This window comes from Camelus dromedarius, chromosome 28 (genome assembly GCF_036321535.1).
Source record: "Camelus dromedarius isolate mCamDro1 chromosome 28, mCamDro1.pat, whole genome shotgun sequence".
NCBI classification, from domain to species: Eukaryota; Metazoa; Chordata; class Mammalia; order Artiodactyla; family Camelidae; genus Camelus; species Camelus dromedarius.
The window spans coordinates 16902913-16926063 of NC_087463.1; the positions used below are offsets into that span (position 1 = coordinate 16902913).

The 23151-nt window shown below is 38.7% G+C and overlaps 1 protein-coding gene and 1 long non-coding RNA gene across 7 annotated transcripts in view; one reads left to right on the forward strand and one right to left on the reverse strand.

The window, feature by feature from the left end:
• The window catches only part of LOC105088992 (uncharacterized), a 723199-nt gene that overhangs the window by 553346 nt on the left and 146702 nt on the right, over positions 1 to 23151 (reverse strand). The window lies entirely within an intron of this gene.
• Positions 1 to 23151, forward strand: part of CDH20 (cadherin 20) — a 178216-nt gene that overhangs the window by 146633 nt on the left and 8432 nt on the right. For all 3 annotated transcript variants that reach the window (XM_064480386.1, XM_031441804.2, XM_064480385.1), the window contains 5 exons: positions 2404 to 2591; positions 9273 to 9526; positions 15234 to 15370; positions 17882 to 18003; positions 22167 to 22284. In XM_064480386.1, the coding sequence (XP_064336456.1) occupies positions 2404 to 2591; positions 9273 to 9526; positions 15234 to 15370; positions 17882 to 18003; positions 22167 to 22284 (819 nt within the window). The remainder of the gene's footprint in view (positions 1 to 2403; positions 2592 to 9272; positions 9527 to 15233; positions 15371 to 17881; positions 18004 to 22166; positions 22285 to 23151) is intronic.

The following is a 23151-nucleotide window of genomic DNA, read 5'->3' on the forward strand; positions in this document are numbered from 1 at the left end:
CTGGAGAAGTGACAGCAGCAGACACAGTTCCAAGTGAGACTTAACCAGGGGAATCAGGTTCAACAAAACAACTAAACTAAAAACAGAGCCAAACTAGATCATCAGTTGAACAGATACATTTTGCATCAGCCAGATCATGTAAACCATTTATTTTATCCATGTAAGTACAGGAAGAGAATTCAAATGTTTTCATCCAACTGGTATACACAAAGTCCTCATGAAATTTCATGAAACTACAAGACGGGATACTAGATAAGCACTTCACAAGTGGTGCAAATGAGTAGGTTACTAAGTTGATTGGGTCACTGTTATGGAGCAGTAATGTGTCATGGAACAGTTTATGACATGCCATGTGGATTGGTGTCTTAATTGCTTTGCTGACCCTGTGAATTCTATCTTCATTATTTCATGAATGGCTCACATGGCGCACACTGTAGACCACAGACTCTTGAACAGGCTTAAACTATCCTACTTGGCTTTCGTAATTTGACACTAGACAGTATCTCTGATGAAGGTAAAAAGAGAAGAAGAATGAAGTTATTACATAGCTCCTAAGTATGTAGATATGGATGTAACTGCAGGAAAGTTGTATCTCCCCACACATGGTCGCTTCACAGGAGCATAACACAATACAATGATAACTGGGATTTTAGATCTGCCCTACAAGCCAACATCTTAACCCCATTCTAAAGCACACATTTTGAGTTTTCACGTTTTTTTTTTTAAATAATGGAGAATCTAGAATAGAGTGGAAGCATGGATTATGCTGCACAGGAAAAATGGAAATGTATAAAAGTCATCTCTGTGTCTCCAAGCATTCTTCACACATTATCTGTTTCCTTTAAAAGTCATTATTTTTGGACTTTTAAATTTTCTTATCTCACCATTAAATCTTTCCTTTTCTATTTGCTAAAACTAAGTTTAAATGATCTCATTATTCCATAACGAACCTTGCATGAACTCTTCTGCATTATTAATCTTCTGATTCTTCATTCTAGAAATCTCACTTTCCGTCTTTTTCGCAACTGCTATCATAAGTGATTATCAGATGCTGACAAAATGACACACCTACTATCTTACATTGAACAAGCTCAATCACCTTTAAGTGAACCAAATATAATGGAATATCAAGACCTCAGGCTAATATATGTAGAAATTGTATATATATGTCTGTTTAAACACATAGGCTTCCTGGAGAAAATTATAGGCAAATACAGGTTTGCTCTTCCCAAACATGTTGTGTAATAGCAAAGTCTAACCCATCAACAATTTTGGAAGTAAAAAGATCAAGGAATCCAAATGCCTGCCTGTTTAGTGCAAACTAACAATTTCCTGGCTTATACTAGCAAAGAACAGTCATCGTTTCTTCTCCCGTACAATGGAGGGTGCTGCGAGCCACCTGGGTGCTGTCAGCCTCCCCTAATCTTTGTGAAACTCGAGCCCTCACATCCCAAGCTTCCCAGGTCCACATCCCCACAGCTTGCAATACATAACAGAATAAGAGAGACCATGTACATACTGAAAAATTGTGTGATTTTATTATTTAGTCATTCACATTATGATTGACAAAATAATGAAAAATGGCAAACAGTTTAGCCGCAGAGAAGGTAAATTAATGAAAACACAACTCCATGGGGATGAAAATGAACTGAATTAGTGAATTCAGGATGTCAAATTGAAAAGGAGAACATTACTGGCTTTGAGCTTCTCACTTTTGCGAGAGATTTGAGTGTATTCTATTCTGAAAAAGAGGAGAACAAAAAACATCAGGGGTCTGTCCATAAAGAAGCTGCCAGTAGGTAGTCCCAGGTGCAAGGACGCATTGATGGATAACACAGGAAACTGGTGGAGCTCGCTCTCCATGGCTGGTCCTCCTTTGTAGATATCACTGGTTAACCATTAAATCTGGGCAGGTGGTTGTAGAGAGGGGCACTGAGCACACTGGCCAGCCCACGAAGGAAAACGCGGGCATTTGAAATGTGAACAGAATAAATATACACTTTGGGACCACAATGTTTTTTCTATCTTTCTCAGAAGATATTAATTTTTGGAGAAATATTTCATTAGGAAGGACTACAAGACTGGAAAGCAAGGTACTTCCTACCACTCTGAAGGTAGATTCACTGAGATGAGAAATAATTGGGGTTTTACCCTGTCCCACTCCTAGGATCATGATCAGGGTATTCTGGCCTCTCCTTACTGAACAGCCGGCACAAGCTATGACCCAATAATGTTTGCTCAGCTTCTCTGGATCTCAGTTTTGCATCTGTAAAACTTAAGTTTTAATTTTTGGACCAAGAAAAAGATGTTTTGCACTGTATGGCAGATATGATGTAACACTGAGGAGGCGTTTTTTCATAATGACAGATTACCAAAACTGCGTGTTCTGACTCTTCTTCACAGAACATTATCAGATGAGTGTGTTGGAATCAGCTCCAGTTAGCTCTACTGTGGGGAGAGTGTTTGCCAAGGACTTGGATGAAGGAATCAATGCGGAGATGAAGTACACCATTGTGGATGGAGATGGAGCAGATGCCTTCGACATCAACACAGATCCCAATTTCCAAGTTGGCATCATAACTGTGAAGAAGGTAATCCAACTCCTTTCCCCAAATCACTTCAATGGAGGCTTGAATGTGTATGTGATATTAGTAAGGGCTGTTACAGTACTGATAATGTAGTGCTTCAAATTCTCTGATAAACCCTCTTTCCTATTATTAAGAAAAAAACTCTTCCTCCTTTTACTTACAAGTAAACACTGGCTGTGTCATCATCGTACAGAAAGGATACGAAGTCGTGATAAAAATACATAAAAATGTCACTTCTCCTAGCTCACTACTCAACCACTTCAAAACAAAAACTGTTGTAGCTTAATTCCCTAATGATGTTAATGACTTAACCAATATTTGCACTTGTATAACCTCATTTTTACTATAGTATACCACAAAGCAAGCTATACTATTATTATTAATCAATAACTAACATACAGGGATTTTAATTGCTAAAGACCCACAGATGCTAATTAGGCTTGGAAAGCTTTATCAAACATAGCTGCCAAGTGACGTCATCACTTGAAACTTCACTTCGTAATACATTAACAAATTTTCTAAATGTAAGCAATGGATTCTGTGGCATAAAGCACATATGGGCATACTCAGCTGAAAGATAAAACCTGAAAAAACTGAAGTTTTAACATCCTAATAAATATATCTGATAAAACATATTAATTCAAAACTTCATTGATTTAATCATCCTTCTCCTCTATTTTAAATAAGTTTTAAAGCCCAAGATACCTTGAATTATTTATTCAACAAACACTTGTTGAGTGTCTATGTGTCAGGTACTGTGCTAGGCATTTAACGTAGAGACTAAATAAAACCACCAAAAACCTCTGCCCTCTTGAAGTTTACATTCTAGTGAGGGGAAGAAGACAATCGAAATAGCAAGTAAGTCAATAAAGTAGTATATCAGAAGGTATTAAGTGCTCTGGAGGAGGGATGTAAAGTGAGATCAGAAGAGCCAACTTTTGTGACTTCAAATTTAATTGGGTGGTTGGGATCGGCCTCACAGAGAAGTGACATTTATGCAGACTTCACATGGGCAGAGTCACAGCACAGAACTGGGCAGGTTGACAATGTGCAACCCTGGGAGGTGCCCTGTAAGTGACTTTCAGTGAGAATTGTAAATGGCAGCCTTGCAGATGAGGAAATGGACATGGAGATATTGAGAAAAGTGGTCCAGGAAAAGGAACAGCCAGTACAAAGGCCATGAAGTGGGATGCTGCCTAGTTTATTTCAAGAACAGGAAGGGGGTTTGTAAGGCTGGAGGGGAAGACTAGTAGGAGATGAGATCAGAAAAATAGCAAGGGGGCCAGACTGTGTAGAACCCTGTAGGCACATATAAGGACTTAGGGTTTTAATCTGAGTAAAGCGGAGAACTGGAGGATTTTAACAGATGTGTGACATCACTGGACTTTCATTACAAAATAATTACTCTGTAAGCTGTGTTGAGAAAAGACCATAAGAGGGCAAGGATGGCAACAGGGACACTAGCTGAAAGGTTATTGCAATAATCCAGGTAAGAGATGATGGTAGCTTAGTCTAGGGTATTAAGGTGGTGAGAACTGGTCAGATTGGAATATATTTTGAAAGTAGAACCAACACAATTTCCTAACAGACTGGATGAGGGTATAAAGAAAAAGAGGAGTCATCTGAGCAACAAAAATAGAGCTGCCATTAACTGAGATGGGGAAATAACTGGGGTTCAGTTTCTGGCACGTTGCGATTGCAACATCTATTAGACACCCAAGTGGAGATGTGTAGTAGCTGTTGATTATAAGAGTGTGGAATCTGGAGAAGAGTTCTGGGCTGGAACTATAAATATGAGAGTCATAAATGGTACTTAAAGCAAATAAAAAAGAATGCTTTTCTAAGGGACTGAGCACAGATGCAGAAGAGGACAGTAAGATGAGCCCTGTCACCCCAACGTGATGAAGTCAGGGAGAGCAAGGAGACTGATGAGAGCCCAGGGAAGCAGGAGGAAAATCAGGAGAGTGTGCTGTCCTGAAGATATGAAGAAACTGTTTCCAAGAGAAGGGAATGACTGCCTGTGACAAATATTGCTGAAGTTTATGTAAGAACATTGAAAATTCATCACAGGCTTTAGGAATATGGAGGTCACTGATGACCTTGACAAAAGCAACGAAGTCATAACTTAGAATGTGGCACAGTTAATGTATTTAACAACAACTTTATTCTATGTTGTTCCATACAGTAGAATTAACACTGTCTTAGAAGGGAAGAATTCACGTTTGTCCCATATTTACTTAAGGTACAAATACAGCAAAAGAACTGATATATCCAGCATTCCTCCAACGAGAAATCTTTATAACCAGCATACAGTGACCTCAATATAGTGCAAAATGTTGAGATTAACTTTGGAATCATCATATAAATCTGAATATAAATTAAATATTGCAGTTTCTTATTTATTTGCATTCTTTGAGAATTAATATTGCATGCTAGAATTATAAAAGGTGACAAGAAATAATAATACCAATTTGGTATATGACATAAGATTAAGAACATTCCCCTATTATGTGGCATGCCTCAAGTGAAAAATTAATAATACACTGCTTACCATGACTGGCAACTACAAACAAGGTAAAAGCTCAAAGTTTGGATAATTATTATCTCTTTAATGCAAAAAGTATCTTTAAAAAAACGAAGCAATCAGAAAAAGAACTTTTGAGTGTCTTGATACATTTTAGATTTTACTTTATATCTTAATATATAAGATAATTCTAAATACTAACACAATAATATTAATTTATATTAAATTATTAGATTATATTTTAGACCTTATTGCAAGCCATTGATTTTAAAAATATGAACTATCACAATTTTGTGTATGATGAGATCAGTTCAGGGTGGTAGAGCAATAGACTGTATCTGAAAGAAACCTCAAAATGTCATTTCTCCAGCTTCCTTACCTGGAGAGCAGATTAAACCTCGTAAGACAGAACATTGTCTTTCACTGTCATTGCTAAAACTATATCCATGTTTAATCAAAACATACATCAATTTTACCACGGTCATTTGTATTTCTCTTATGAACTTATGAGGTGCCAGAAAATTGAACTAAGGAAGAGGTCAATAAGTTCAGTAGATGGACAAGTCAAATTTAATAAATACTTTAGAGGCTATTGAGCACTCGATATCTATGTTTGGAACAACATTCACTCAGTTGCTTGATCCACACCCATCTTCCTACTTTGTCGTTAATAATGTCATGTAAAATTGAAACAAAAGTTCCGCTTTTGATTTATTTCCCTAAGGCCTATTATTTGTCTAAAAAGCACATATTTTTTCAAAAAGAGAAATTAAGTTGAATTGATAGAACTGGGTCTTCATAAAACCACACTGATTACTAGCCAGTACCTTGTGTCTTTTTGGCTTTTAAGTAATCAATCAATTGATTTTCAGTCTTTTAATTTAAATGCTTGAAAGATAACTTGAAATATCTAATTTTCAGAATGTTCTTTATTCTATGTGAGCATGATCTTTTCTTCAGCATGTCTTCCATCTTTCAGAACACAATAAACAATAGTTTTGAGTCCACTCTCCTCCTAGGCAGGCCACAAAGCACAAAACTTCTGTATTTCATCAAACCTAAGGTGCCGTGAATTGTAAATCTTACCACTGTTTTATATACCACTTAAAAAAAAACTCTTGCCAACTTCAATGATATAATGCTTTCTCATTCCTTACTTTGTAGTGTCTGCAAAAGCTCTTGCAGACACAGACATATTTGCTTCACTAATATCAGATTTACTCCCTGCTGTTGTTTCCATGCCATTTTGCCTACACAACAACTTTTGTTTCAATGTTGAATCATAATGCAATCTTTCTGAAGACATTTTAGAAGGCAGTAATGTTCAACACATGTATTACCAACAGTGTGCAGAACTCAACTTAAGTACAACATGAAGGACTTTGACCAGGGTTGGCTAGCACCAACAGTGACAAGCACATCCTACCTCCTGCTGGCCTACAGCAATTGAAGAGGCATCCCTATTTCAAAAATGTCAAAAGATGAAAAGATGTATACCTTTGCATATTACTGAACCACTGAAATATGGTAACATAAAATCTGTATATATCATCACTCACTCAACTAGTACACGGTAATTCTCACATTAAAAAACCTTTGCACTGTTCAACGTAACATTTTATTGCTGCCTTTTGGGTTCTGGGCCCTTGCTAGGCACTGGGGAATAAAATTCTAAGTCATAGTCTTTGCCCTTTAGTATTGTGAAAGCGACCAACACAGAAAGAAATATTTATAATACAAAATAAGAAGAGCCACAATGGAAGTAAAACAAAGTACAATGGGAAAAGAAGGGGGAACAATTAATTCTGCTTAGGGAAGCTGCATTACTATTTTTTGCCACACTTTTCATTACTCAATTTTCAAGGATATAATGAGTTTTCATTTTTGTGTGCTCCAATTCTAGGAAACTTCTTGAATTTGGAACTTGAGTTCTCAGACATTACTATGCTTTGATTCACTATTATAAATATGGAAACTCACTGATGCTAAGGAAAAATAGAAAATTTTTTCAAGAGAGAAAAGTCAAACTCATATATCAATTGTAGTCAATTTAAAGCTTAGGATATTTAAGGCAATGTTTTCTTTAAATTTTAAATAATGAAATTATTTAACTGAGAGAGAATAATCTTAATATAAAAATCAATAACTAACTTATTTTAAAAGAAATTTTAACAATAATTAAAAAGTCTACTCTTTCAGCAGTTAGAAACATTGGATATCTGCATGCACACACACACAAAAAGGAACCTTGACTCATACCTCACAAAAATTAACTCAAATTAGATCATTTACCTAAATGTGAAAAACTAAAACTATAAAATTTCTAGAAGAAAACATGGGAGAAAAATCTTTGTGACCCTGATCAGGTGAAAATTTCTTAGATATGACACCAAAATCCCAAACCACAAAATAAAAAGTGATAAACCAAAGATTTATCAAAGTTAAGAGTTCTTTCTCTTCACTGTTAAAAGAATGAAAAAACAAATCACAGATTGGGAGAAAAGATTTGCAAATAACCTGTCTGATAAAGGACTTGAATATAAAATATATAAAGAACTCTTCAAGAAAACATAAAGAAGCTCAACATCAGTAGGCATTACGGAAATGCAAATCAAAACCATGATGAGATAGCATTTCACACCCAACAGGATATGGAGCAACCAAAACTCACACGTTCCTGGTGTTTCTACAGTGGCTGCACCAATTCACATTTCCAACTGTGTAGGAGGGAGTTAGGAGTTCCCAGTGCAGGAGTTTCCTTTTCTCCACACCCTCTCCAGCACTTACTATTTCTAGACTTGTTTTTTTAGGGCACCTAAGTTTAATTGCTTTTAATTATATTTTTAGACCTTTTGATGATAGTCATTCTGACCAGTGTGAAGTGGTACCTCACTGCAGTTTTGATTGGTATTTCCCTAAGAAGTAGCAATGTTGAGCATCTTTTCATGTGCCTGCTGGCCATCCGGATGCCTTCTTTGGAGAAATGTCTACTTAGGTCTTTGGCCCATTTCTGATTAAGTTGTTTGTCTTTTGTTATTAATCTGTATGAGCTGTTTGTATATTTTGGAAACTAAGCCCTTGTAGATCACATCATTTGCAAATATCTTCTCCCAGTCCCTAGGTTATTTTTGTTTTGTTTATGGTTTCCTTTCTGTGTGACTTTTTTTTATTATTATCGATGATATTTTGAGGTAAGTGTTGCTTAAAACTTTTATACATTTTTGTCAGTTTAAAAAAATGGATTATTTTTAAGAAACAGCATTCAAATACACTTCCTGCCCTGAAGTGCTGTATTTATTTTGACATAAAACATTCTGAAGGTAAGAAGAGATCCAAAAAAGGAACTATCAAAAAAGCTACATTTTATGACATGGGATTTTATTAGACAAAGTTAAATTTATGTGGATGAGCCCTGAATGAGGAATTTAAAAACCTAGAGCAGCATTTCTACTCTGACACAGCGTAGCCACGTCAGCTTAGTCTAGTCTTCCACCCTTTTGGTCTCAGTGTCTTTAACTGTGAAATGAGGCATTGGATTGGGTTTTTAAATATATTCATTGACAAATATACCAATGTATATATTTAAAAGAGATTGTCTCTGACAAACTAAATACATAAATACTGACCTGACTCAATGCCCTGAGAATCTGTGAGGTGCTTATTGATAGTTTCTTGGGGGAAAAAAAATCAGTATTTTTTTTTTGTATTGTACTCTATTTTTAAAGATGAAAACAGAAAAGCCTCGGCCTCAGTTGTATGGATATTCTGAAACAGAACTCAAACTCTCTCTTAATTATCATGACATCTTTTCAAATGAACAAACATTTTTAAGATAAGGTGGCCACGCCAATTAAAGAGTAGACAAGTTAAAGTCAGCCTTGCCCAGGGTACAGTGGCTTTCTTACTCAGCAAACTGGCCTCCTTCACTATCTCTGAAGCATCTAGCATCCTCCTTATCTTTGTCACCCAAGTTGTTGGAACTGACATTAAGACCAAGAACAATGGAACAAAAGAAAAATTCCCCTTATTTTTCCTCTTGCCCCTTTTCCATAGTTTTAACGCATTTGGGAATCTATCCATCAGCCATCAGTATTGACCATCCTTCAAAATTCTGACATATATGCTCCTAGCTAATCAATTTTCCTGTCATTACTTTTCAGCCCCTGAGTTTTGAAAGCAAGAAAAGCTACACCTTAAAAGTGGAGGGAGCCAATCCTCACCTAGAGATGCGTTTTCTGAACCTAGGCCCGTTTCAGGACACAACCACAGTGCACATCAGTGTGGAAGACGTGGATGAGCCCCCTGTGTTTGAACCTGGCTTTTATTTTGTGGAGGTACCTGAAGATGTGGCGATTGGAACAACCATACAGATCATTTCTGCCAAGGACCCAGATGTGACCAACAACTCAATCAGGTTTTCCCACACATTCCACCTTTTCCTTATGTCCTAGAATCTTCCCTTCCCTTGTATCTAGTTTTCTAGTACTTTTTCTCTCTGGTTCTTCCATCTCTGAAGATTCTTCTATTTCTTTAAATTCTTTCTGCTTAAATGATATAGCCTTTTCATGTTATTTAAAAGTATCATTATGTCTACAATTCAGTCAACTGGTTCAGCAATACATATACCCCTTAGTTCTCAATTGTGGCCTTACTGACATTTGAGGGTGGATAATTCTTTTCTGTGGGGCTGTCCTGTGCATTGGATGATATTTAGGAGCATCTCTGGCCTCTCCCCACTTAATGCTGGTAGCACCCCCTAAGTTGTAACAACATAAAACATCCCCAGATATTACCAAATACACAGACACATAGATGCCAAAACATTAAAAATTGTTGAATCATAGTGGTAAATATAAAGGTTATCACTGCACATTCTTTTCATTTTTAAGAGCATTTGGCTTTTTACTTTTAAAAAATGGAAAAAGAAACATATAAAACATATACAAACACATTATTTCTGTACAGACATAGAAACCACTACTGTTGTCAACAGTTTTGATCCCATACAGACTGGCTTTCTATTGCAAAGTGTGTTTTAAACTTAAAAATTCTAGGCTACATGCTTCCCCCTCAATAAGGGGGCGGACAGCTGCTCTTATAACCATAGCCATTTCCCACTGACTCTGGAACCAAAGTGCAAACAGCTGGTGGACAGGTTGACACCTCAGCCTTCCAGAGCAACTGCCAAGCCTCTGAAGCTTGACACAAAAGATCAGGATTCCAAGCCTGTTTGAAGCCATCTGTCACATTAATTGTTGAAAGCCACACAAATGGATCTGGGGCTAAATGCAGATAGCACATTTTAAACACACCCTGACTTATCAAAGGCCTTTTCTGTCAGCTGGCTACTTCCCTCACCTGGTGCTATTTTGTATTTAATTAAAATGTGCTTTTGCACATTAATAAAGATGATTCTCTCCTGAGATTATGCTGGGGGAGATCTGCTTCCTCTAACCAATTACCAAACATTTTACATTTTTAGACATTAAAATGGCTTAAATTATTTTGTCTGAATTCTGATGTTCGTTCTTTAGAAGGCAACTAATCTTTATGAGTTATACCAACTTTATAGAAGTGATGTTTGAACCTTAAGCTTTTTAAATGTATAATAGGATGGGAAGAAGTTAGTGAAACCGTGTTATCCTCAAAACAACCGCAACATAAATGAAATCAATTCTAGGTTTCTATTTTCAGGAACCAAGAATATATATATATATATATATATGTACACACACATACATGGTCTTCTGATTAATCTAGTCATATCAGAGACAATACTGTGGGGAAAACTTTAGAGAATAAAGCTTTATGGAGGGAAAATGTTTGAAATAAAATAAGCACAGCTTGAAAAAAATCAGATCCCATTTCTAAAAGGGTCAATCAAATGTCCAGTGGATACTTCCACCTCATCTTTCCAGATTCTAACTCTGGACTCCTACAAGATAAGCACTGAAAATATGGTTTTGTCAGGAGTCACACTACTAAGTAATAAGCAAAAGAGACTGAAGGCAGTCAGGAAATTCACACACACAGAATCATACACACAAACCCCTACCTAGAGTGGCTGTGCGTTATTCAGGACTAAAGTCGTTATCTCAACATATAACTAGGAAGGAAAGAGAAACACCAGCAGGCCTAGATCCACTGCTGGCATGGAGCAAAATGAGGCACACAAAAATGAGGGCATCCTGTCTGGCTAACAGGAAATGTTGCTTCAGATGATGAGCCGTCGAAAACCACCAGTTGGCTGGCGTGGCAGGCAGTTAGCACCAGGGAGGTCCATAAGGAGTGCGTGTCTAGTCCAACAGATCCTGGTCAGGAGGAAGCCAAGAGTGAACAGGCAGGAGACGCACAACAGGATCCCCTGGGCTTATTCGAGGACAGCACTATAGGTCTTGAGAGAAAAACTGGCAAGGATAAGGCAACAGCCACAGGCCTGGAGGTAACAAGACCAGCACTCAGGCACAGGGTAAAGCAGACTCCACTCCTCAGAACAGGAGGTAATTCTTCCTCTGCATTTCGGCTGCAAAGGAACAGAATTCATATTGCTAGATATGGAGTCTCTACTCTTTGTACTGTCCCACAGGAATAACGAATGGTCCCTGAACCCAAGTAGAACATCGGGGGTCCTGGATTCTCAAAGGAAAGAGCACCTAAAAGTCAAGTCTCTGGCTATCAACTAACAAACGCATTTGGGAATTATTTTCCTACGTTATCATTTCCCAAATTGCTCATGTTATCCTTATTTTTCCTATGAAAGTTATTTTCTTTTAGAATAATTTGCATGTGTTATACGCGACTTGGCTATCTAATTTATCTTCTGCATTTTTATTACAAATAAATGAGGTTCATAATCCTAAAAAAAAAAAGACGTATTAAATCACCCAAAAATTAGCATATCACCTGAAGTTAAAATGCTATGGATAAAAGGTCATTTACCTTTTTAAAAAGATTATCAGGACTTTTATAATCTCACACCTAGAAAGTTTACGGTGTGTTCAGGTCATCATTTACTAGCAAAGTTGAAAACTAGGTCTCCATATTTAGTTATATATACACGAAAAAACAATGTTTGGATCTCCTAAATTCTTAATAAGTGCTCAAGGTATTTTCAGCAAGTAAGAAATTGAACTATTTGGCAAGTGAAACAGGATTCCACTGGTATGGAAACAGCCTGCCCTCCTGTGCCTTCCTAGAATTTGTGTGTGGATTCAGGGAGCCTGTCCATGATTTCGTACTTTCAAAACACTCCTAAATTCGGAGATTGTCCTCAGCCAAGTAAGCAGGGAGCTCAAGGAGCACCAGCTACTGTTCACTGAAGGCAGCTTTGTATGTGCATGTTAGCCCTATTCTGCCCATAGTAGGTGAGAATATTATGGTTAGAGAAAGGAAAAACACCTCCATAGTTCACTAGTGTGTCCCAATTTCCTCATTTTCCATCTGTATCCACACCTTTAAATTTGTTCTCCTGCCTCCTGAAAATTGGCCCAGTGTCCCATTCAAGAGTAATGAATGCTATTATTGCCTCAATTCAGGCCTCGCCTGGGAAGCCTGGGAAAACAGAAAGGGATTCCACTTGATGAGGGAGGCAGGCTCGCAGTGCTTCCTCCCAGTGTGTCACCAGGCAGTCCTGTCATGGGTTCTGTCAGTTAGTTATTTCCATCACTCCGTCTCCCATACCATCTGTGACATTTGCTGTGGCATTGCAGGTTTGAATGCAGAAAGCCGCTTCATCATAGCTGTCTCTCCCCTCGGCATTATGCCTGCAGCTTGGAGAGCTGCCATCGGGGTTATGGCTCTGTGGGCTGAATGGCTGGCTTTTCTCAGTGTTTGAGGAGCTGAAGGAAAAGACTGCCATGAGCCAACCAGTATTTTTTTTTCCTAAGATAAATTCAACTCTTAAAATAGCTGGTAAACTTTAAAACTAAATCACTAATGACACCTAGTAAAAAGAAAATCTCGTTAATTTTAAATGAGCTTTGTAGGCATGTGTTTATTCTTTATTAAATAGTCAACTGCTTGTTATCATGACATAATCTATCTTCAAAAAGAGATAAGGTTTTGTTTCCTTAAGCAACCTCACACATTCCACATGCCTAGGTTTGATTCCCAGCCGTGCAACCTTGACGAGTGACTTAACCTTTCCACGCTTCAGTTTTCTCACTTGTAAAATGGGGATGATAACAGTACATACCTCACAGGGTTACTGTGAGGATTAAATGAATCAACATATGTAAGATGTTTGGAGCAGTGCCTGACTACAATAAGTGTTCACTAAATAGGGTTAGAAGCAGAGAGGCATTATTTTACTTCTTTAAATTTCCCAACTCTTGGAGAGTTATAACTGAAATGATTCCAACTTCTCTAGCCTTTAGTCACTTTTCTCTTTAATTCCTAATTCTCTGAACCATCATCCTGAATCTTTGCAGGAAAAAATGCATACTTGAAACAAAACACTTCACTAAATAATACACATACAAGTATATTCTATATATGTGTGTGTTTTATATACTGCAACAAAGTTTTACCATCAGTATGTACCCTTAGTGCAAGTAATAGTCTGGCATACATATATTCTATCCCATTTTCTTTCTTCACTAGTCATAATCTACCATTATTGATTTCAGTCTGAAAAACTGCACTAAGGAAACTGCTTATTTTCATCAAAATGGCAATATTTCCCAGTTTCAACAACTTTTAAGATATAGACTGCAATTGCTGGCAACTTTAAAAAGAATTTTGAACCCAATATATCACAGTAGTTTATATATATACACACACATATAACCATTTATATACAATTGTTTATACATAATTATATGTGCAATATTTATATATAAACACATATGTGCTTTAAATTTTATTATTAGCTGTATAACTATGAAAGTGACTTAACTTCTCTTAGTTTCCTCTTCTGTTGATTAATACCTACGTCCTACAGATAAATGCCAAGTATTCAATAAATGGCAACAATCGTAACTACCAGCCATTACCAAGGACCACATAAGGTTCTCAAGGATGGTTCTCAATCATGGCTGCATACCAAAACCCCTTATGGAGGTTTTTAAACATACAGTTGCCTAAGTCTCCCTCCGCTTAGTGAATCTCCCAAGATGCGGACCAGGTAGGATAACTCAGGTGAGATAACACAAAGAGTCAGACTGACAAATCAGATTCAACAAGAATTATTGATATTACCCAGTATCAAGGTAAATAAGGATTCAAAGGATATAGACAACAGCAAAATGTGAGCTAAGCATTCTTTCGTTAGAGAGGTCTGAAACCGTCAGGTGTAGGTGCCTGTAAAGATCCTCCTTCTTCCTGTATAAGGAGGCATGTTGGTCCACACTGAATATGAAAGGTGTAAGCATCAGACAAAGTGCATTGCCAGAACAGAGGGAGCCATTCTGGTTATGGAACACCTGCTTTTTGATATCCCATTAATTACACAGCTCACATGACATTTTCCAGCAAGCTGTGCCCCATAAATTCATAAATTCCAGGCTTATTTACGTTGAGCAACCTAGATAGACCTAGTCCATCTTGCTAAAAATATTCCATAGATAAGGACACTCCACCTAGTGAATGCCAGTAGTGTGTTTGCCATCACGTTGGTCATTAGTACGTTTACAAAGGACCTGAATCAAATCTCTCCTCCTCAATAGGTGATATAAATTACAGGGACTGGAACCACGTAACTATACCTTTTCCAGTTCCAATTTAGCATTTCTGAACTTATTTGAATAAAATTTGTTTTGAGCAAAGATACACAGGGATTGACATTCAGAGTGTCCCAAGAGCCTTAGGGAAGTTTTACACTTTAAATAGCTGAAAGTGATTTTTAAATAGCTTAAAACAGCCCTAAGTCTTTGGCACCATGTTTTAACTCATTTTAGGAGTGAGAAATTAAAGCAGTAATATTTTGTTGGTTTTTTTTGCGTGTTTTGGGTTTTTTCAGCGGAGGCGGTGTTTGGGGACATGATAAAACAGTATCAGTCTTCCAAGTGCCCATAATTCAGAACTAGTCATGTTTCACGTGGTATACACCCAGTTCTCTCATGTAATATGCTGTCGTATGCTTATCCAAATAAAATGATGTGTTTACACCTCTATTTTTACAGATATTCCATTGACAGAAGCAGTGACCCTGGAAGATTTTTCTATGTTGACATTACAACAGGTGCCCTAATGACTGCGAGACCCCTTGACAGGGAAGAGTTTTCCTGGCATAACATCACTGTCCTTGCTATGGAAATGAGTAAGTAACACAATAAACTGGTCTCCACATAGTGGCAAAATATAAGCATTACAGAATGCAGAAGTTTCTACAGCTTGTTGGAACAAGAATTATATTCTTTACGGGAAGAAATGGAAATTCTGTTTTACACAAGTAAATAAAAGTATTTAGTTCAAATACTTATTGAAGATCTTCTCTATATCTAGTCCTGTGCTAGAGATAAAAACAAACAAGCAAAACATCCAAAAATGGCACAGAAAACAGCATCCTTAAGCCAAAGAGCTAGACTTCTCTACGCAGAAAAGGGATAATTCATGAGAAATATAAGAGGTTTTCAATCTTTAGTAAGATTAGGAATGTACAAATAGTATAAAATATTATTACAGGATGAAAAGAAGCATTAAAACCTAGCATTCTTATTACACACACACATATACACAAAAATGCATATGAGAATTTGATACACATACATACATCTTACAACAAAAGGCAGATTCATTAACACAAAGTTAAAAATGTAATTTAAAACTAATAAAAACTAGATTAACGTATTTATTGTAAACATAACACAAATTAAGATTATATACTACTACATTCCTTTTTTTTTCATGACACTTACTGATGCAAAGGTTAAAGGAAAAGGCAATCCCTAATGTACTGGCAGACGTATGTACAGCCATTCAGGAGGCAAATGTGGTAATTAATCTTTTGTATTAAGATTCTCCAACATATCCCTATATTTTTTCTCAAGAATTCTACTTCTAATAATTATCTTAAGGAAATAATCATAAATATTAACAAAGATTTATGTACCCAAATGTCTGCCACATTGTTATTTTAAAATATGGGAAAAGGGAGGAATTACCTAAATGTCTAATAATAGGAGTTTCCCAAATAAATTATGGTACAGCCATACAGTAAAATGGGAATATCATGTTGATATTAATACTCATGCTTTCAAAGCTTATTTCAATGACACAGGATAATCTTGCCGCAAAATATTACAGTTCTAAATCCAACTTTTGTATTTAGCTTAACTGCTGTGTGTGTTTGTGTGTGTGTGTTAAGAGAGTTTGGACACATGTAATATTACACTTATCATATAATGGATGTCTCTGGTGGTAGGACTTTGGATGATATTTTTTCTTATGTTTTTCTGGATTTCTCATTATCCCTTGTATAAACAAGTACCATCACAGTTATAATGAAAACAAATTAAATATGTCAGCCCTTACGGTAACCAAGCAATAGAAATATTTGGAGGGAAAACACAGTAGAGTACAGATATTCTTAAGAGAGGAAAAAAAGAAAAAGAATGAACCAGAAGAATGAGGCAATCTGAGGTTTAAAATTATTTACTAAGCTTAATTTCTGGGCCTTATAATTTCTATTTTGTCTTCTTGGGACGGTGGCCAAAACAGAAGAAGACAGGAGGGGCACTACTGGGGCTGTGAAATTATCTTTGTGTGGTAATACCAAGCAAAAGACAGACCAAAAGAACACATTTCCCCGTGAGTGACTATGAGTAACTTCTCCTGCCCGAGCCCAAGATATAGATTTGGTGTATGTTTGATCCTCTAATATCTCCCTAGTCCATAAGCAGAAATGAATGTGCAGTGTTATCTGCAATCCCATGAATAACATGAAACCTTCTAAAACACAGTAATTCAAAGAACTGATTACAGGTTGTTCCCGCTATCCAAAAGCAGAGCATACCTATGAAATGTTTTGTAAGCCAAAATGGTGAAAAGCAAAGAAGGAACTATCTTAGGACTCATCTTGCCAGTGGATGCACAAAATAAAAAGCACAGATGCTCAGACACAGTTCAAAGATACGGCAGCTTGATGCTAAGCGCAGTTCCTAGGGAAGGAGCTTGTGGACGCCACTCACAGCTCAGGGTGTGCGCCGCCTCTGTAATGGCTCACTGCTACACAAACCCTGAATGCTATTTTCGCTTTTCGCCTTTTCCCATAAAAGTGAAAATCCTCTTTGGATTTCTTTTGGTTAGCAAAAACAAGTACTAATGTGGGTCTTTCCTAAAAGCAAATGGTGTAAAGGGAACTTTGAAAAAGTAGGGGAAACCTGTATTACACAGGAATAAAGTCAAGCAATGCTACACAGTACGCATCTGATTAGAAACAGGCTGCTTCAAGCCCAGAATACAGAACTGACCTGCCTTTAATTCTAGAACCTGAAGAATGAGCCAAGTGAGATTCAAAACCTCTTTCTAAGGTCCAATTTGTGATAACTGCTCCCCGCAAGCCTCACCCCTCATCTCACCCTCCTGATATTACACACACTCTCCAACACACGCCTTGCTCTGCCCAAGCATGTGTTCCTACCACATTCTTAACAGGCAGCCCTGCCATCCTTGTGTTGCTATCTCCATGTACTTCATCCATTCCTTTAAAAACCAGGCTGAAAAGGTAAATACCTATTTCAACAAAAGAGCTGTTTTCTTGCAATAATGAACCCTCTTTACCTTGTCGTTGTTGTTTTGTTTTGTTTTGTTTTGTTTGTGCTCTCTTTAGACAATCCTTCCCAGGTTGGAAGTGTTTCTGTCACAATCAAAGTCTTAGATGTGAATGACAATGCCCCAGAGTTCCCCCGATTCTATGAAGCTTTTGTCTGTGAGAACGCCAAAGCGGGACAGGTAAGGCTGCCTGTGAGGCGTGCACCTTGGTTAGCCCCCAACATGTGGAAATGACTGTTACAGATAACAAAATTTGCCATCAAAGTACCTCAGACTCCAGAAACTAAGCTTACAAAACAGAGTTCCCAGCTTCTGCACATCATGTTGCAATGGTTTATTTGTTAAGGAAACTACTTGGAGCTTCTACTACATTTTATGATCTAAATGAGGTTGTGAATCAAGGTGGCTTACCCATCTGTGAATCAAGGCAGTCACCCACCTTGTAACTGAACTGTATAGAACCAAATGTAATAACATGTGCCCTGGATCCTGGAAATGAGGGACCATGAATATCAGAAGAAAGAAGACTCTTTTCCTCAGTTTAGCACTAATCTTTGGAAATACTTGCAGTCGGGAAAGTTTATTTTTTAGATCTTCCCACCTCCCTTTCTTAACTTCTGGCAACAAGTATCTTGTTAGGAACTGCTTGCCCTATTCTCAGAACACTCTGTTACCTAGAACTACCTACTCTGAATCCTCCCTCAATTCAAACACTCATTTTCTTACTACCACTCGTGTCAGATTTGAGAGGAAAAGCATCTGAAGGAACAAATTTCTACTTACTTGAAATAGCTTTAGTTCCATAATCTTCAGATGTATTTGCCTATTTTTTAAAGTCTGCTTTTAAACTTAAATGAGTATTTGGTTGATTAAATCCCAAGTAGTGTAACTGAAAACTGAAAAACATCCTAAGTGTGCTTGGAATGGCCGTGTGTTAGCGTATGCATCAGCTGCTGCCCGCCCCACACCACTCGTCCATACCCCACAGCACAGGCCATCTCCCCTCTTCCGCTCCTGCTTTTTAAAGACTCTTTCCTCTCTACCTATGACCCAACAGATTACGTAACAGTCCTACTAATTTATTTCCCCCAGAGCATATTTTATGGTCCTGTGGATTGTGGCTGGGGGCGGTTCAGGTGCAAATGATAAGGACTCAGGTTTTGGGTTTCTCACTAGAATGCAGCTTCTGCTTTCACTTCTCGTCCTCACCTCCCACATCCTTCAGCAGAGAGACTCTGTCTCTACAACCAAAACTTATATTCGCTTCCTGAACTCACCAAAGATTGACTCAACACATCTTAACCATTCTACTCAAAACAAAAAGTGACTCCCATCCCCCAGAGGGGAAAAAAGTGTTCTGCAGTGATTCTGATCTAAATGATTTCATCCATTGATTCTTGATACTCAGTGCAATGGTCTATATAGCACACCTAAATTTTTTCAACAAGTCTGAGATAATTTTACTCCCGTATCTACTGATATTCTAGCCTAGAATGACCTGAAGTATTATGCAGCTAATAAAAGTTACAATGAAGACTTTTCAGTGTAAGAAATTATCTATGTTATTATGAGCAAAGAAAGGAGGTATAAAAACACATACATACTTGCAGTAATGTAAAAATATATCTGTATGTGAACAAAGATTGGGAGACAGGATGCAAAAATAGCCATGGTTACTGTGCTACAGGAGCTGAGATTTGAGTGAGGGGATTTGGGCCTTTATTTTAATAATTTTTATATTTTAATATAACAAATTATGTATATTACAGAAATACTACATATACATTTTGTTTTATGTAAGACTGTTACGACAAATACATAATACTTTATATTATAACAAGAGACTTATTTTTAATCTAGACTCTAAAGAGTAATAGTAGCATGTAAATTAAACTCTCTCCCCCTTCAAAAATGAAACATTTCCTTTCTTAAAGGGCTTCAGACGAGAAGGACAGGTTTATAGCACGTTACCACCTGTCTTGTTTGTGGAGCACACGTCTTTTAAGGGTCTATTATACAGTCCTTTGAAGCACAGTTTATCTGTGAATTCAAGTTCAGATCATGAGGCACAAGTCTGTCACAGTCTGTCATATTTCTTCTTTAGCCCAAGATACTGAAAATTCTCCTCTGATTTTGGCTCTGGGGCATGTTTTGAAGATTTGCAAAAGCACACAGCTCAGTAGACACGTCTGGTTTGTGAAGAATCAGGCCTCCTTGTGTTAGATTTGTCGGACATCACGGTCAGCTTTGCATCTGCTGAGCTCTGCGTGTGTGTTTTACTCTTAGCAAGCAGCCATGAAAGAAGCCCAGAAAGAAATCAGACCAAATCCCTGGTGCTGGCTCAGGGCCACATGACACTGCTGAGCAGAATCTTGCATGGCAAGTGGGGCTGAGGATGAAATTGGACCTGCCGGGAGAGTGGAGGGCGGGAGAACGGGCCCTGGTGCTCCTGACCTGGGCCCAGAGGCAGTCTCTTTGCTCACCGGTTCTTTACAGCCCTGTAACCAACCCCAGGTCCCCACCTCACCAATATACATATATACACTTCAAAGGTCAGATGACCTGAAATGACTTTCCAATTGCTGCCCAAGTTATACACAATCACCTGTTTATAACAGACATCAAGAAACATGTCTTCACACGAGTGGAGCTCTAGGCAAGATGGAATGTACAGGATTTGTCTCAGCAGGGATGGGACAGTGGGGTGACCCTCACGTGTGCACAGCACTGACACCAGGCCGGACTGTGGGGCAAATTTATCTTCAGCGCTCTCCTGATCCCTCTCCTTTATTACAAGTCCACTCCCCTGACCTTTAGATTCAACAGAGGCCAGCTGCCAGTTGGGTTCAGCAGGAGGCATATCCTGAGATGGAGCTCTGGGCTAAGATGTTTTTTAAGGAATGCCCTTGGGGCCAACACCGGTGGAAGGGAAGAGCTTCTGCAGGACTGGGCAAAAGAAGAAGTCCAGCTGCGGTGCAGACGCACTAACAGCCCTGGATGGCTCCACGGAATTCTAGAACCAGGGTTTCACTGAGTTGAGATGGGAGGGCCAGGCCTTTATGCTATCACAGCAGCCACTGGATGTGGGAGGATGAGGAAGGACGAGGTGACTGTGGGTAGGTGGCTCTCAGCAACTGAGACAATCTCCAGAGACTGATAGCTGAAGGCATCAAGTGTTTCAGTGGGGGGATCTGAGCAACACCGTGTTCACCAGCAGGCCCCTTGCAGGAAGCTTCGTCCTCTGTTACATAATCTTCAGCATCCGGTGAGGGAGCACAACCCCCCTTTACAGGTGAAGAAAGTCAGACTAAGCAAGCCCACCTCGGCCCTCCAGGTGACCTTCAACGTTCCATTTTCTACCCTGCTAACAGCCAGCTTCTAACAGCAGAAGTGTCGCGCCTACAGAGCCAGGCCCAAGAAGGGTGGGGGGAGTGTGCGCTATTGGTTGGTAGGAGAGCAAACAGAAAGGAAGGAGACCATCCCTTCAACACCTTCTCTGTGGCCCCCCAAGTCTGTCTGCCAATGTTTCAACTGTGTATTTCACACTGCTTTCTTTAGCAACTTTTTCATCATGGTCTTCAAAGCCTTCATGATAACTTACTATTTTGAAAAGTGTTGTGGAAAAGGCAAAATTTTGGCCAAAGAGCTCAAGAGGAAGCCATCCCGCCTCTCACTCTCCTCGACCCCAAGCTTTGCTACTGGCTCTAGTCTGTTCTGTACATCCCACCCCGGGAGTCTTGTGCTCTACACTTTGCCTACCTGCCCTTCCTGCCCTTCCTGCCCTTCCTGCCCTTCCTGCCAACAAAGAGTGACTTCCCCGGGACCCATCCTCTCCATTTGTTTTCCATTAACCTGACACAGTCAATGTTGTATCTGCTTCCTTCATTCTAGGTATTGGTCATTTTTAAATAGGAGCCTCTCAAAAATAGCAATTTAACCGTAGAATATTAACCCAAATGTGAGGAAAGGAAGGTGAAGTGAGAGGACAAAAAACAGAAACAAGCAAGACCTTGTGGCATAGCAGTTCTTTTACTCAAAGTCTTTGTTTAGACTGCCTAAAAATGGCTAGCCTTGGGGAGAGAATAGTACGTTATGTCGACACCTAACATCTAAGGTGTTTAGGTAACATCTACCCTGTGCCTGTTAACATATTCAGGCCCAACAATAAACCAAAATTCAGTTCTGAGCTGTGTGATGGCACAGTTGACTGTCCAGGGAAGCTTCAGGATGTCCTTCTAGTTAGGTAAAACAATCTGCTACTGGATTTCAGGGTGTGGGGTCTCATCTGCCCTTGAAACTCTTCTTGTTGACTCTGATTCCCCTGATTTCATGCCCTCCCCTAGCTGGTCCAGACAGTGAGTGCAGTGGACCAAGACGATCCCCACGGCGGCCAGCACTTCTACTACAGCCTGGCTCCCGAGGCTGCTAACAACCCCAACTTCACCGTAAGGGACAACCAAGGTAATCAGTGGGCCACCAATGTTCTCTACAGCCTGGGCTGGACACTGTGGGTTACTATTTACCATGCAAACTGTGTCAGAGGTCACCTGCTCTTTAATAGCAGGGAAGACATTAATGCTAATTTGTATGGCCTTTTAAAGTTTTGTTTCAGAACATCAAAGACAAAGAACGTCCTCTGCTGATTCTGAATCTTTCATTCATTCAGTCAGTTCATAGGAGTTTGAGTGCTGGCTCTCCCTTCACCCCGGAGAGCAGCCATGTTTGTATGTTTCTTAACTGTGGGAAGACTCCTAAGAAAGGTGATAGAGAGGACTACATAAAGAGAGAAACCTGAGGGAATGTTCCTAAGCAAGGATCAAAGCAGGAAAGTGGGGAAAGCTCCCAGAACAAAAGGGAGACAGAGGCTAAGTAACAGAGAGCAAAAGGCAAATCCACAAACGCAGTGAGTAAGTAGTTCCAGCACCGAAACAATTTTATTACTTCAGAACAATTCAGAAATAGCCAGGTGGGGTTCCTTATTCCAGAAAGTGCTTCCCACTACAGCTCTGCTGAAATGAAATCCTGGACCCCTCTTCTCCCAAAGCATTCAGATCAGCTAAGGAGTTCACAGACCTCACACACTTTTCACTGGGCACAGATGGAAAAAGGAGGGGCTTTTGTTCTCTGGCCAGAGGATTTTCAGAGGAAGCTCAGAGCAAGTGAAAAAATACTTTAAAGCTATCAAATGAACCCTTCTGTTGCTAATTCTGCCCTCAAATAGCTTCTAACCTTGGGAGGGAGGGGATCACCTCCCTGAGTAGCAGTAGCCTCATTTTTATTCCAATTCTAAAATATTATCACTTTATAACAATCTAAACAAAGGGCAAC